At 52.2% G+C, this 15,185-nt stretch overlaps 1 protein-coding gene across 2 annotated transcripts in view; it reads right to left on the bottom strand.

The window, feature by feature from the left end:
- Nucleotides 1-10,890: 10,890 nt before the first annotated feature.
- The window catches only part of Tamm41 (TAM41 mitochondrial translocator assembly and maintenance homolog), a 41,064-nt gene continuing 36,769 nt past the window's right edge, over nucleotides 10,891-15,185 (bottom strand). The window contains exon 8 of one of the 2 annotated variants that reach the window (XM_010631468.3): nucleotides 10,891-10,999. In XM_010631468.3, the coding sequence (XP_010629770.1) occupies nucleotides 10,923-10,999 (77 nt within the window). In that variant the 3' untranslated portion in view covers nucleotides 10,891-10,922. The remainder of the gene's footprint in view (nucleotides 11,000-15,185) is intronic. The other variant, XM_019208603.2, reaches the window with a different exon arrangement.

Genomic DNA, 15,185 nt, shown 5'->3' with positions numbered 1-15,185 from the left:
GAAAATACACTCAAGTCTGAACAGGTGTCCAGTGGGTGGGTGAGGGGAGCCACGCAGGTAACCTTACATTTCCTGGCAGCACATTAAAACAACTGCAGCAACAGCACTGAAATGGAGCCAGTAAAATGTGTATTAATATTAGTATTAATATATTTAGCCAATTTAATCAAAATATTACTTCAATATAAAGTCAACATTAAAAAATTCTGAGTTATTCTTCATTCTTTTGTTTTTTGTACAAAACTACTTCTCAACTTGGCCGACTCTTGTTCTAAGTGCTCTATGGCCACACCTGTGTAGAGGCCGCCATGTTGGTCCATGAAGTCTCTGAGGCCTTCCTAGCAAAGTGCTAAAGAAAAGTGTTAGCATACAGACTTGCTGCCGTCATATGATGCAATTTGGGACCAAATTCTGAAAGGCCACCTCTGTCTGTCAGCTTTCCATGACTGCAATAAAATGCCCCAGGCATGCAATTTAGAAGGAGGAAAAATTTGACATCAGCTCACAGAAAGAGGGGAAAGGGTGGAGTCCCAAAATCCCGCTTGAGGCCACACCCAGTGACCTCATTTCCTCCCACCAGGCCCCGCCTCCTGAAGGCTGACCCTCCCCCCCACAGTGCTTAGACGAGGACACTCACCTAATGGTGGCAGCAGCCTGGCTGCAGAGCTAAGGCCTAGGGCACCTCCCTGGCTTGGCCCCACTGCTCCCCTAGAGCGCATGGTCCTGAGGGAGCCCCTTCTGGGGTCTGTTGCCCAGGGCCAGACACATGGCTGGTGCCCCCAGGAGCAGCTATGCAGCTATGTGAGGCTCTTGTGGGTCAGAGGTTTGCAAGAACGTACAATTCCAAGGGTGTCCCGCTGGATAGCAGGCTACGAACCCACATCAAAGAAGGAAAACTGGTGATTACTGTGAAAGGTCGTCAGAAAATCCTCGTTACTGGACATTGTCATGGTTTCTTCACTGTCTATAAAATAATGTTCCTTTGTGTTTTTCTTTGTTGTTGTTGTTTTTCGTTTGTTTGTTTTGAGACAAGGTCTCACTTTGTAGTTCAGGCTGGGCCTGGACTCACTGCGTAGTCTAGGATGGCCTTGAACTCACAGGGATCCTCCCGCCTCAGCCTCCGGAGTGCTGGGATTACTGGAGTGTTCTACCATGCCTGGCTCTCGCCTAATTTCTATGAAAGAACATTGAGAAATTTAGCAATGAGAGGAAGGCAGCTCAGGTTTGAGACCCTAAACCCAAACCCTAAACTAAGCAGACCACAGTAAGACTTCCTGCTCCATTCCCTGCAGTTCCTCACTTCCCTGGGCTCCGTGCCGATTGTCTTCACGTTCTCAGCACTGACCATTCTTCTAAAACCATTTCAAGTGCCCCCTTCCCAGTGAAACACTGATATTTTAATAACTTTATTGGGGTCTAATTTGTATGCCATAAACCTTACCCAATAAAGTGTGTACTTCAGTGGTGTTTAGTGGGTTCAGAGTTGTGCAACCACCACTACAGTTGACTTTAGAACATTTTCATGAACCTCAAAATAGACCCCCCAGTCTCTCAGCCCTCACTCTTTTTTTTGAGACAGGGTCTCACTATGTAGTTGAGACTGACCTGGAACTCGCTATGTAGCCCAGGCTGGTCTCGAACTCACAGCGATCCTCCTGCCTCAGCCTCCCAAGTGGTGTGCGCCACCACGCCCGGCCATCGGCCCTCACTCTTAAGCCTCCACTTCTGTCTAGCTCCAGACAAAGTGGAATGCACTTCCTGCCTCCCGCAGGGTCTATTCAGGACACCTGTGGCCCATTTTATGTGGCTTCCATCCCTCAGCACGTGGTTGGCGGCCCGCGACAGGACTGCGTTCTTTTCCATTGTGGATATTCCACCATTTGGTGCATGTTGTGCTTATGTATTTGCACATCCTTTCATCAACCTGGGGCTGTTTCCACTTTGCTCTATGGCTGATGGCCCTGTGCACATCTGTGTGCAGGTTCCCGCCCGTGTGGGCACAACTTCTGGGGCTTCCAGGTAATGTGGTCTTTGCTAGGTTTAACCTTATGAAGAGCTGGCAGGGTGTTTTCCAGAGCAGATTGTCCACTTTAATTCCATCCAGCTAGGCAGGAGGCTTCTAGTTTCCCCACATCTTTACCAACAACGTTTCTGTTTTTTTGAGACAAAGTCTTGTTAATATAGTTCAGGCTGGCCTTGAACTCACTACATAGCTCAGGCTAGCTTGGAACTCATGGTGATCCTCCTGCCTCAGCCTCCTGAGTGCAGGGATTACAGGCTTGTACCACCATGCCGGGCTTAAGCAGCATTTGTTGAAAAGACTACTTTCCCCTGCCTTTGTGCTTTGGAACCCTCGTCGACAATCAGTACACCCATCCATAGCAGGAAACCTTGTCTGATCCTTTCAACAGAATCAGACTTCGCCATGTTATCAGCCAGGTTGTGTTGCAGAAAAAAGAGGTTCCAGAATCGAAGAGGTGACCCCGAGGAATGCTCTTCCTTGCTCACGCCTGCCGTGCTCACTGTGGCTCTGTCACACTCGTCATCCCATCCTCACTTCATCGGCCAAAGCAAACCCTAAGTCCGAGCCTGGTGTCCGCAAGGGAAATGACGCCCCCCTCCCCCAAGGGGGCTGCTGTGCAGGGGCTGTGCCCCGCCGTCCACGCCCCGTGTGACTGACCCCTCCTCCCAGTCTCCGCTGTCCTCCAGTCCCCGATGACCTCTCGGTGTCAGGTAGTGCGCCTGAGGCACCCCTCTCTTCACACCTGGCACTCACTCTGGGGACCCTTCTCCCGCTCCGGGGAGTCGTGGAGTGCCACCTCCCTTATCACAAACCCTCACTTTTCCACCTCCAGCTCTGAGCCCGAGGGGAGCCGTGTATCGATGATTGCCTGCCTGTCCCCGTGCTCCTCCTGAGCCCCGGCCAGGACGCAAACCTTAGGGAGAGATGCGGTGCACACACCATTCTGCTGGCTGCTTCAGCCAGCTCTGCGGTCACTCACAAGTCCTTCGCAAGGCTCACTTCTGCCCTCTGGTCGGTCGCGATGATTCTGCCCCCGAGCACCATCCTGCCCCTTCCAACCTGTCCCCAGCTGCAGCCAGGCTGGTCTGTAGAAAATGCCTAGACTCACCGCCAGCTGACACCCCCACTGGCTGCCCGACAACACCCAGGGGCTCTGTGGGCCTCCCCTGACTTGGCCCACTGCTGTCCGGCCTGACTCCTGCAGTGCCTGCCGACACTTACTGTCCCGCGCTCACTTTGGTGCCCTAGACCCATGGACTCTTCCCTCAGGCTTTCTGGATGTCCACACCTTTACACCTGCATCTTCTTCCCACTACTTATTCTGAAAGCCACAGGCTGGGCTACCTGCTCCTTCCTTTCAGACCGGGAAGATTCTAAGTGATTAAAGGACAGTTGGGCCCAGAAGTGAAGAGGAAGGACTTTGGAACCAGTTGGCCTGGTCCTGAGTACACCTGTGACATGACTCAGTCTATTACAGCCAAATGTTACAGCTCTGTGTCACAGTCACGTGTAACAGTGATCCGAAGGTTTTCAGACTTGGAGAAACCGAAGGCAGCACTTGGAGAGATGGAGGGAAACTTTATTGTTCCAGTGGGCTCTGCGAAATTTGAACTCTGAAGTCTGAGCCTCAAACAAAAACTGAAGCAGCCTTATATAGAGATCTGTGGGGTAGGGGTGGGCCCACCTACCCAGCGAGCATGCTCATTGAGGCAGATGGGGGGAGTTAACAGAACATTCTCGAAACTTTAGGTAGAGACATGGTGCAGCACAGTTACATTGCTGAACAGAACACTGTGGTGAAAACATTGGGGTGGGGCAGAGGCCTGGCCTGTTGCGCATTATTTCCTTGTCATTGTCTGTGTCTCTGTGGCCTCACGCATACAGCCAGCAGATAAGGAGAGTCCTACTGTACCAGGTGAAGAGTGAATGAATAAATACACAGGAGCCTAGAACACGCCCGGAACTCTGTGATGGCCCACCCAGTATGTGCTGTGACTTTGAGGGACCTCGCAGCACCCTGCAATTATGCATCTGCGGAGAAGTGCCCTCCACAGCTCACTCCCTCCACTACTTTCTGCACTGTACGATCTGCGGAGTCGGGGCAGCTCTCCTGGGCTCCAGTGTCTGGCACAGGACAGGCACTTGTGCAATGTGTGGCGTGCGACTGCCTCAGAGGAGGAAGGAATTTAACTGTGAGAGTAGATTGTCCTCTGGCCTCCTGTCGTTTGTGCTCACGGAGGCCGGACCACAGGAACTACCATTGCAGCCCTTTCTCCAGCCCGAAACTGCGTGGCCACATCTTCCCAGCAGAGTGGAGTGGAATCGGCTGAATCCAGTCCTACTGTCTGAGCACAGCCTTTAGAGCTCTCCTGCTTTCGCCAGCCACATCCGGGACCCACTCTGCATCAGCCACTGCCACCAGAAGCGGAAACCAGGCTCTCGGCCAGCAGCTCAGTTTAGAAGGCTGGGGTACTCGGTGAGCGGAGCGCGAGGTGCACGACAGAGGCAGCAGTTGCAGTTAGGAGCATGGTCTGTGGTGTCTGAAAAGAATCCCGAGTCCTGAGATTTGGTTCTTCCAGGCCTAGTTCCGTCCCAGGTCACTATGTACAGTGTGAGGAGTAGGAAGTGAAGCTCTGGCTTGCAGAGCTGGGAGACCACCCTATCTGGGTCTTATCTCCCATGGAAAGCAAGAGGGGTTTAAGTTTTCCACCAGTACTGGAGCACCCTGCATCCACTCTCAGAGCAATGAAGGCATTTTCCATGGCCTCTCAGTCTCGGGATAGAGAAAATAGAAAGGCCGCGGGGCACCTTTAGAGCCATAGCGAGGGACAGGTCATAAGGTGATCAGAATCGGCCTGGAGAGACCCGTCCACGTCTCAGGGCAGGGCCCAGTGGAGGGGGGCTTCTGAGTCGGAGAGAAATGGAACCACAGCCCAGCGATGAGGTGAAGTCCTGCGTCCTTGGTTGTTAAAAGTAAACAAAACCTTGGGTTTGTTGCAAGATTTGAGTAAAGACTAAGTGAGTCTGTCTGCGTATTCCTAGGCCTCCCATAAATGTGGGGTCATTTTTCCTCTTTTCCAAAATCTGGGATTCATTAAAGGTACTCACACAGATGCCTCCTCTGCTGCGAGGCTGGAGCTATGGGGCGGCTGTTTCTGTGGGGCCAAAAAGCCCATCATCTTCGGAGGGAGGGCATCAGGCTGATGTCTGTCCCCCTGCTTTTAAGAGAGTATGTCTGGTCAGCTTCCCCAGATCCTTCTGTGGCTCCTGGGGGGCATCTTGGTGGCTACAGTGGCAGCCAGCTCTAGGAGCCTGGAGAGCTCAGGGGACAGAGGCAGAAAGACTCAACCCCACACAGCACCTTGCAGGAGTCAGGTGCCGACTTGGCCAGCACTGCCACCAGCCCAGGATCCTGAATCAGAAAGAGACAGAGTCTTCCTAAGTTCTCAGACTGACCTCAAACTTGGAATCCTCCTGCTTCAGCTCTTTTGAGTAGTTGGGATTCTGGGTGTGAACCACCACTGGCTAGCAGATTGTTTCTACAGGACAGAGAATGAAAGATTAATAATCCCGAGACAGGAAGTAGCTCCAGCAGCAACTGCGCGCTGTTACAGTACACATCACAGTAGTTAGGAGCGCTGAGATGGAAACACCATTTGAAGGTGTGGGTTTGAATCTTGGTTCTACCACTTTGCTGGCTGTGGGGTAAGGGCAACTCCATCTCTTTGAGGTCCTTTCCTCACTTATCAACTTAGAGCACTACTAACCCCTGCCTCACAGTGTTAAGGAGAAACGAGTTAATAGAAATTTTGTTTTGTTTGAGACAGGGTCTCGCTAGATACTACAGGGTGGGCTTGAACTCAGTGTAGCCCAGGCTGGCCTCGAACTCCTGGTGAACTTCCTGTCTCAGCCTTCTGAGTGCTGGAATTACAGATGTGTGTCAGCATAGCCGACTCAGACATGTTCTGAATCAAACTCGTACTCCTCAGCTGTGATGTGGAGCTATGTCCGGCAGGAACAAGTACTGAGCCCGGGCAGCTCCACGGACAGTGCTATGGACAGCTCTTCAGTGACACGGCCTTGGTCACATGGACAGGTGTACAGCGAAGGGCAGGCTGAGGATGACAGGGCCAGACAGAGGTAATGGAGCCGGGCACAAGAGCACAGCCGTAATCCCAGCACTCCGGGAGGCCGAGGCAGGAACATTAAAAGTCCCAGCACAGCCTGAGATCCTGTCTCAAAAATGAAAGAGGGCTGAGGATGTAGCTCAGTTGGAAGAGATGGGGGGGGGGAAAGGAAGAAAGAAAGTGAAAGAGGAAGGGGAATGGAAGAAATATGCTATAAGCATCCACTCTAATAGGCCTAGTTTTATAGTTTTCTTTGTTTTGAGATGAGAGTCTTGCTGTGTAGTTCATGCTGGCTTCAGCCTCCTGAGTGCAGGGACGAGCACCACCATGGCTGGTCTTCAGTTTGATTTTTTATTAGTACGTGCCTGCAGTACAAAATAATTACATTCATCATGGGGAGTGGGATATGTACACATCTTTATTTCTTCCCTTCCCTCTTGCCTCCATCTCTTGGTCTCTTTCCTATTTGCAAAAGACCTAACTTCCTATTATCTTTTATTTTTTTCATTTACATTTTGGGTTTCTCATATAAGAGAGACCATGTGGTATTTAGGCTCATATGTCTGGTTTATTTCACTTAACATTATGGTCGCAACATGATGGTCTCCATGCCGGTCCATTTTCCTACAAAATGACTCAAATTTGTCCTCCATGGCAGAGTAGTACTCCACTGAGTGTAAATACCTAATTTTCTTTATCCATTCATCTGCTGAGGACATACAGGCTGCTTCCAAGATTTTATTTTTATGCATTGTGCTGTCATAAATGTGGGTGTGCACAGATCTCTGAAATATGATGTCTACCTCTTTTGGGAAGATACTTGGAGGGGAATGAATACCTGAGTCAAAAGGGATTTCCAGGTTCAGTTTCATACTGATCTTCATAATGACTGTGCTGCTGGGTGTGGTGGCACATGCCTGAAATCTCAGCACTTGGGAGGCAGAGGCAGGAGGACTGCCCTAAGTCCGAGGCAGCCTGGGCTACACAATGCAGCCAAGGCTGAACTACAATGTGAGACCTTGTCTCAAAAACAAAATCAACCCAAAACATGATTGCACGAGTTTACAGGTTCCATTTTCTCTGCAGCCTCACCAGCATTGCTATTATTTGATTTCTTGATGATCATTATTCCTTCTGGAGTAAGGTGGGATCTCAGTGCTGTTCTCTTCTGCATTTCTCCAGTGGCCAGTGATGCTGAACATTTTTCATGTATTTATTGGCCATCTGAGAAGCGTCTGTTATTTCAGTTGTCCATTTTTGGTTTTGGATTTTCATTTTGAGGGTTTAATTTTCTGAGTTCATTATCTACACTAGACATTAGTCATCTGCCATGATCAGTTTTAAAAATGAGGAGAGTGGAGCCTGATATGGTGGCAGTGCTCTGAAGGCTGAGGCAGGACTGTTCTGAGTTCAAGGCCAGCCTGAATTGCACAGCGAGACGAGACCCTGTCTCCAGAAATCAAACAAATACAAACGAAGGAGGGTGAATTTGCTTCTTTCTTTGCTGCACTTTATACTAGGAGTGTGGGTGGCCATTAACTGTGGGCTGTTTTCCAGGTTATGCAACACTGAGCTGGGACTATAATTAAGAGGACTTAACATTACCCAGCGTGGGGGTCAGTGAGGCAGGACCTGGAGCAGTGCCATCTTTTGTGTGAAGTTCGTGAGCATCACGTTGAGGGGAGGGAACTGGTGCTGCCACTGATGGACCACACTGGTTGCAGACCACAGCCACGCTCCCAGGCTCCATCCTGCTGGCTTCCCATCCCCGGAGACAGTGCCCCTGGAGAGAGTGGCGAGAGATCAGGAGCAGGGGGAGGCGAAGTGCCGGGTGCTCCACCCCAGCGATCTGGCTGCCAAGTGCTGAGGGCGCAGTTGTGGCATCTCTCTGGCAGGGGCTGGGCAACATATGCATCTCCCCTAGACCTCTGGCTCTCAAGCAGTGTTCATTTTCTCCTCCTCTGGGCTTGGGCGCTGTGAGGGCCTAGGTGGGGAGTTACCACTAGGCTGGCTCACGCCTTCCCTTGGGCAGGGGACCCTGGCTGCCAGCTGAGCCTCAGGACATGGCATCTGGGTCCCACGAACAGGCACCCCAGAGCCAGGTGTCTTCTGCCATCTTGTGGGCTACAGCCACATGGTGTCTTTCCCGCTGTTTGCCAAATCACAATCAAGGAAGGAGAAGGAATCCAAGTACTGAGGTGGGCGGGCCTAAGACTCGTGAATGTCTATGTGGCAACCACTACTGGGCAGGTGTGGGCCTGCAGGTCCATCCCCTCCAGCCCGCGCCCTCTGCTCCTGAGCCCTGCCCTCATCTCTGCCACTAATTTCTTGTACCAAGCTCCTATCGTGACATACCTAGGTTGGACCCTAACTCCCGACAAGGGTCCAGTGTGTGGGATCATCTCTAGCCAGCTGAGGGAACAGCAGACACTTGCGGACAAGCTGGCTGCCGACGAGCATGCCCGGGTGTTGTCATGATTCCAACCTGGCAGATGATGTGGCTATGCCTGCATTATGGGCACAGATCCCGGGGCTCTGAACTTGCCCAAGGGTGTAGCTGGAAAGAGGCAGGGCTGGGGTCCAGACTCAAGAACATGTTTCTTGGGTTCTATGATTTTTTTTGTTTTTGTTTTTTTGGTACTGGGGATTGAACTCGGGTCCTTGTGCTTGTGAGGCAGGTGGCAGAACCACTGAGCTAAATCCCTGACCCTCTTGGGTTTTCTGGAACAAAAACTGCTTCTGGCCTGCAAGTTCCACCTGCTCAGCAGCAGACTCACCTTTGGCCTGTGAACCTGTTGATGAAGCCCAACTTACGACACAGCTTAGACACAGCTCTGACTTTCAAGATGGGCTGATGAGCGGAAGGTTAGACTGAATCTCAAGGAGGAGGAACGCCAAGATTTGGGCGCTCATTTTGTGTGAAAGCTGCAGGGTGTGTGGGAAAAGGCACAGGCGACAGCTTGGAGGGCTGGCGTCTGGTCCCAGAAACACTACTCACCCAGTTAGGGCTCCGGTGTTCCAGGCTGGACCAAGGAGATACGTGTCAAAGTATCTACTCTGGGATACAAAAGCTGTATAGCTACAGGGGACAGAAAAAGTAACACAAAGCAAGAAAAGCTTAATTATAAGGGTCTTGATTAGGTGAAAAGAGTCCTATTAGCAAAAGGGAATCACTTTTTTTTTTTCATTTTAACTTGCTGATGAAGAAAATAACAGAAAAGCCATAGCACGAAAGAGTGGCAGCCGCTGACTGAATGCCGTGTAACCTGTCCTACATGGCCAGCGTCAGCTCACAAGGCCGTCATAACTTAAGGAACTGTGTAACGTTATCTCCATTTCAAAGATGGTGAAACTACTCTTGGGGACGAAGTAACTTGGCCAAAGTCCCTCAGCCGGTGTGCGATCACCCTAGTCCGTTCACACGCTATCCCATCACCCACGAGCTCGTGCCTTGGGTGTCTGTCTGTCCACTCTGCCCAACCTGCTATTTTTGGCCCAGGTTAATGGTTTGGTAGCTGAAGTTAAATTCTCCTTTTTAGCCTATGTAGAGAACTGCCCGACATCTGACAGTAACAAGTTGTTTAGAAATGAGCAAAGGGTGCCTTTGAGATGCCTGCTACCTCAGCATGGGAAATGCCGGCACACGCCACGCGAGGTGCTGAGTTTGCCGGGAGGGGCGGTTCTGCTGCTGTAGACACTTCCTTGTCAGCCTGTCTGGATAATGGCAGATTTACTGCTGATGTAAGACAGTGGTTTTGGAGTGGTGGAAGAGCACTCAAGAAGAAATAGGTAGAAAGACATGGTACAAAGGTACCAGAGACTCTAAGGCCCTGCAACGGAGCACCAGCCTCGGAAGGACAGGTGAAGAAGAGGACCTGAGGTCCGACTGGACAGACGGACACGATGTGTGAGAAGGTCATAGGGCGCTTCCTGACCCTTCCTTGGTTTCCACTTGGGTGTCCACCACGGCCTGCAGCCTGGAACTGAGCAGCCTGGCTCTGTCCTTGGGCTGCTTCCTGGCTCTGGGGTGGGCATCCCAGGCTGAGCCCATGAAGGCGGACAAAGGTGCTGGGGAATTTTCTTACTTGTCTAGGAGCTTCTGAAAAGAATCTTCCCTTCTCTTCCCACATGTGCACCACAAGTGGTTGCCAGTGGTCTCCTCTGAGGGCGCGCCTTCGAGTGATGCCAATGCTGCTGAGGCAGGGAGATGAACGAATGAGCAGGCGGCCTGAGGCACTGTGCCCAAACATGCCTGACTGTTACAGGGAGCGAGGGCTCCTCGCCAGGGTCACCGCCACACACCCTCCTGGAGAACAAGGAAAAACATGAAGGCAAACTTCAGAAAAACAACCACACGACACTTGCGAGCCCTCCCTAGAGACAGGCAGGGCCCAGCCTTGGCCTCTCTGATGCCTGCAGGGGAGCCTCTTGGTTCTGTCTGTACACAACAACCCTTTTCATAGTGTGATGTCCCTTTAAATACTGTGTGTCTGATGTGTGCACTACTAAAAAAGAAAAATCAGCTGGGCATGGTGGTACACGCCTGTAATCCAGCCCTCGGAGGCTGAGGCAGTGGCATTGATTGTTGTGAGTTCAAGGCCAGCTTGGATGACACAGTAAGACCTTGTCTCCAAAAAACAAAAAATCAAGCATCATACAGACCATGGTCTCTTTAAATTCAAATTCAAGCATTGGGTCAAAGTAATAAGCACTTCTGTGTCAAAAAAGATCAAACACTTTATTCATATATGTATACATATATGCAAGCCAAATCAGGATGTTTTCCTCAGCCAACCTTTCCACATTTTGCGCAGTTTTTGTGAACTATAAATCAATGATTTCTTCAAGCCTAAAAGAGAAAAGAAAAGGAGGTGAGGACTTGGATGCAGTGGGGTGGGCTCTCAGCTAGAGTAAGAGACCCATCTTGGGCTGGGTGTCAGCATGACTGATGTGGGGACAGGTCCTGACCTGGGCATGTGTGGGAATGTGACATGGGTGCCCAAGTCCCTCGGACAAGCAGATCTTTGAGTCACAGTCCACGGGCAGCCTTGTCATGCTTGTCTAAGGACAGAGGGGTACAACTCCATGTGGCAGGGCACCCGTCCTCCCTCCTGTGGCGCCTGCGTCCCAGCCACTGCTGCTCAGTGCCCTTGCCACTCGTGCCGCCACAAACACGGCTCCCTGCTTCCCACGTGACCACCTGACAGCCCGCCACCTTGCCTGTCCTGCTGCCCGGACCTCGAGCTCCCTGAGGAAGTGCCCCAGCCCTCCTCCGCTGCATCCCCATCGCCACGGGCAGCACTCCGCAGGGGCTCAGCGAATGCTTTGATGTCTGGACGCACTGTGCCTCATTCCAACCGCGGGCTCTGGCACCTCTGCCATGCGTCACAAGCATGGGGTGGCCGGGGGAGAGGCCGACGGGTGGGGCCGATGGGCTGGTACCACCTGTCCCATCTGCAGCCACGATTAGGGACAGGGTGCTCAGTGTGCATCAGGGCTCCGTGCTGGAGCCTGGGATGAGCACACTGATGGAGACAGGCTTGCTCCAGAGATCTCCTGGAAGCGTGGCCCTATCGCTGGAAGCAGCCTAGTTGCGCAGAGCTTGGGAAGGGCTGCTGCTTGCAGTGACAGTGTGAGAGGCAGGGGCCAGGAGAGTCACGGGTGGATATGGCCACACCCCTGGCCCACCCTGGCCACTGACTGTTCACCACTGGCACAGCCTTGTCAGGGAGGGTGGGGTTCCTTTCTCTGCTTCACCCTTTTGCATTTTTGCCCTGGAGCTGCTCAGGTAAAGCTTCCTGAGAATGCTGAGACTAGCAACTGCTACCTAAGGTGCTTTGAAATATCGCACCTGGAGTTAACCAAGAGCCTGAGCAGAACCCGGTGCTGCAGTGCAGACTCATCCTGGCTTCCCGGGCGCTCAGTCACACCTCAAGGGGATGGCAGACCGTGGTGACATTGAGTGCCAGGCCCCAGGTAGCGCCGTCACTCAAGATGAATCTGCAGTGCAGGACAGCGTCCCCGTGGAGTCCACTGTGTGACAAAGATAGCTGGACTCTGCTGGGAAGAGCCCCGGAATAGCGTCCCAACCTGTGGTCCAGGCCCTGCTGGCCTGCACACCTGTGACAGTGCACCTCCCTTCTCTGGGCCACAGCTCCCTAACCTGTGAACCATTAGGGGCTCTCTAACAAGGGGTCCAGAGAGCCTGGGGTCGGTGTGGGCTACGTGCATGGTCCCGGGAGGTGCGGGCTGAGTGAGCGCAGAGTTCACAGGGCTCCCACGTTACAAAGTGGTAAATCCACAGAGCAGAGAGGTCCTGCCTTCCTTGGTATTCTCATTTTAACAGAGGCAGAGGACTCAAACTTGGTGAATTTGAAACAGGAAAATATTTTCTAAACGGAACACAACAAACTAGAAACCACGAACAAAAACGGATAAAAACTGAATTAAGTGAAATGAAGGACTTTGTGAAATGAAAATCTCTTCACCAAAGGCACTATTACAAGAAACGACCGCCCCTGAGCTTCCAACAAAGGACCGGTGCAGGGTAAGTGTACCCAAGGCCCGGGGTCCCTCCCCTGTGAGTAGGAAAAAGGCAAACGTAATAGAAAAATGAGCCCGAACCAAACCAAACTTCTCCAAACAGGACGTCCAAATAAACACATAAAAACGGTTCCTTACTCATCAGGAAATGTAAATGAAAGCCTCAAGATGAGGCCAGCACTCAGCCACCAGTGGGCCTGAGACGCAAAGGACACAGAACACCAAGTCCAGCTGAGGCTGCCATACAGGGGTGCTGCTCCTGGGGCCTCCTAAGCCACACACGCCACGTCCAGCAATCTGACCCGAAGGCCAGCCGCACGCACACTCGCAGACGGCAGGACCAGGACCCTGTGAGGGGCCAGCCCAGCCAGAGCTGCCTGTCCAGACACTGTGGGCACCACTGTGACTCCTGCTGGGAAACAGTGAGGGGTGGGAGGCACAGAAAACACGCACTGAGGGGTGCGGGCCTGGACAGCGGGCGGCTCTGCCCTCAGCGCGGACAACCCACAGGACCCCATGTTAAGCTTGCTTTTCCTTTCTAGAGAAAAAGATGGTCATTTAGGAACTCTACACTCCCTGGAAACCCAATGTGACCATTTTTGAGCAAAGACAGTCGAGGAGAGAGAAACTGCACTGATTCTGTCTTCTCACCACTGCCACCAGTGTCACCATCGCCACCGCCCAATCAGCACACTGTGAGCACAGCTGGGTGACCAGGTGGTGCAAAGTCTCTGCCACAGGATTTCAGATCTGCAGAGGGAGGATTTGAGGGCCCCCGAATGCTCTTCACTTAGCTCCTACTCTGGACGTCTCACAAAGAAAGGCTCCTCTGGGGCAGATGTACAACTTACTTTAAGAACTTCTAGGTTTAGTGCTAAGTATATCACCAGAAAAATCCTCGATATTATTACATATTTTTCTTCAATAGGAAGGTAGAAAGAACAAGACACTGTTAGTCCTAAGTACTCAGAAAGAGGACGAGATCATCCAGTGTGCCCCACCCCGGGACAGGGTGGGGAGGCTCAGCGGCGGCAGGCCAGAGCCTTCCAGCACAAGAGGAGACTTGTCGGGGTGATTCAGCAGAGGCCTCTGAAGTCAGGGGGTAAACAGGTGTCTTCCCCAGAGTTAATTCTGATTGGCCAGAAAGTGAGGTAGGGAAAACAGAGGTTTCAAAGTCTGCACTCCTCATCCCCTAGGATTCCCACGCCAGGGCCCTGGGACGAAGGCCCGGCCCCTCCTCTCCTCCCTGCTCTTCCACATCCTGCTGGGACCCTCCCTGCCCCAGCCCAGGTGGGGCGAGTCCTTGCAGTCTTTCTGCAGGCCCTCGTGGATTCCCTGTCCTCCCGCATCTCAGCCAATCTCAGGCTGGCCAGCGATGCCCACTTCACACCTGACCCGGTGCAGCAGACTCACACCTCTCCAGTTGGGCAAGGGACTTCTTAAATGCTCAGAAGTGACAGTGTGCGGGGCTGGCCTCCTGTTACTGGCTTGAGTGGTGACACACGCCATCTGCTGCCACCATGTGGGTGGCAGGTGTGTCAGGAGGTGGCTCAGCCGCCACCTGATCTGCTACCAGATGAGAACCACACAACACTACTAACAGCTGGGCCGAAGACATCAGTATCATCTTCTACAGGGACTCCCAGGACAAAGCAGAAGAGTACAGCGTGTGGCTGGAGGCACCGCTGCACTCTCATTTGAACAAGGGCGAGCCTGAAGGCCAGGGAATTTCAAGGGAACCAGTAAAGACAGAGCTACACTGTATGAGAACATACTGAACGTTTTCCAGCACCCTTTAGTAGGATGCATAACCTGCTGAGCTGGAACAGATGCCTGGTTTCCATCTTTACTGGGAGCAGAGTGAGATTTAGATAGAGGATCACCCAAGTTCAGAGCGCACATGCAGGTCCCGGTGGCACACGAGGCCGAGGGAAAGACAGAATCTTGCTGTCCACCTGCTATGTGTAGGAAGCTGTGCTAGGAGGAGGGATGATGTCTACAGAGGAACAAAAACAAAACCACGCCAGGTGTGGTGGTGCATGCCTGTAATCCTAGTACTCAGGAGGCTGAGGCAGGAGGATCCCCATGAGTTTGAGGCCAGCCTGGGCCACACAGAGTTCAAGGCCAATCTGAACTACATAGTGAGACCCTGTCTCAAAAAATAAACAGAACAAAATGAAACCAAGTGTGTCATGGAGTTCTGATCCTGGGCTAGATCAGCTGGCGAAGGATCGAGTGGAAGTGAGGCAGAACACAGCTATGGCCCCAAAAAACAGGGCAGCAAGGAATCTCACAGGTGAAGGCCACTTGGTGCTGTCAGGGTTCACTCACTCCAGGTGGAGATGGGTGCGAAAGAGGCTGGAAAGCTCGATGCGAGAGAGAGAGAGAGAGAGAGAGAGGGAGAGAGAGAGAGAGAGAGAAGAGAGAGAGAGAGAGAGAGAGAGAGAGAGAGAGAGAGAGAGCGAGGGAGCGAGCAGTGTAAGCCAGACGGT

This window comes from Fukomys damarensis, unplaced genomic scaffold, assembly GCF_012274545.1.
Source record: "Fukomys damarensis isolate Sample0158 unplaced genomic scaffold, DMR_v1.0_HiC HiC_scaffold_37, whole genome shotgun sequence".
NCBI lineage: Eukaryota > Metazoa > Chordata > Mammalia > Rodentia > Bathyergidae > Fukomys > Fukomys damarensis.
Note: the sequence above shows the minus strand (reverse complement) of the source record. Positions and strands in the feature narration are given on the sequence as shown.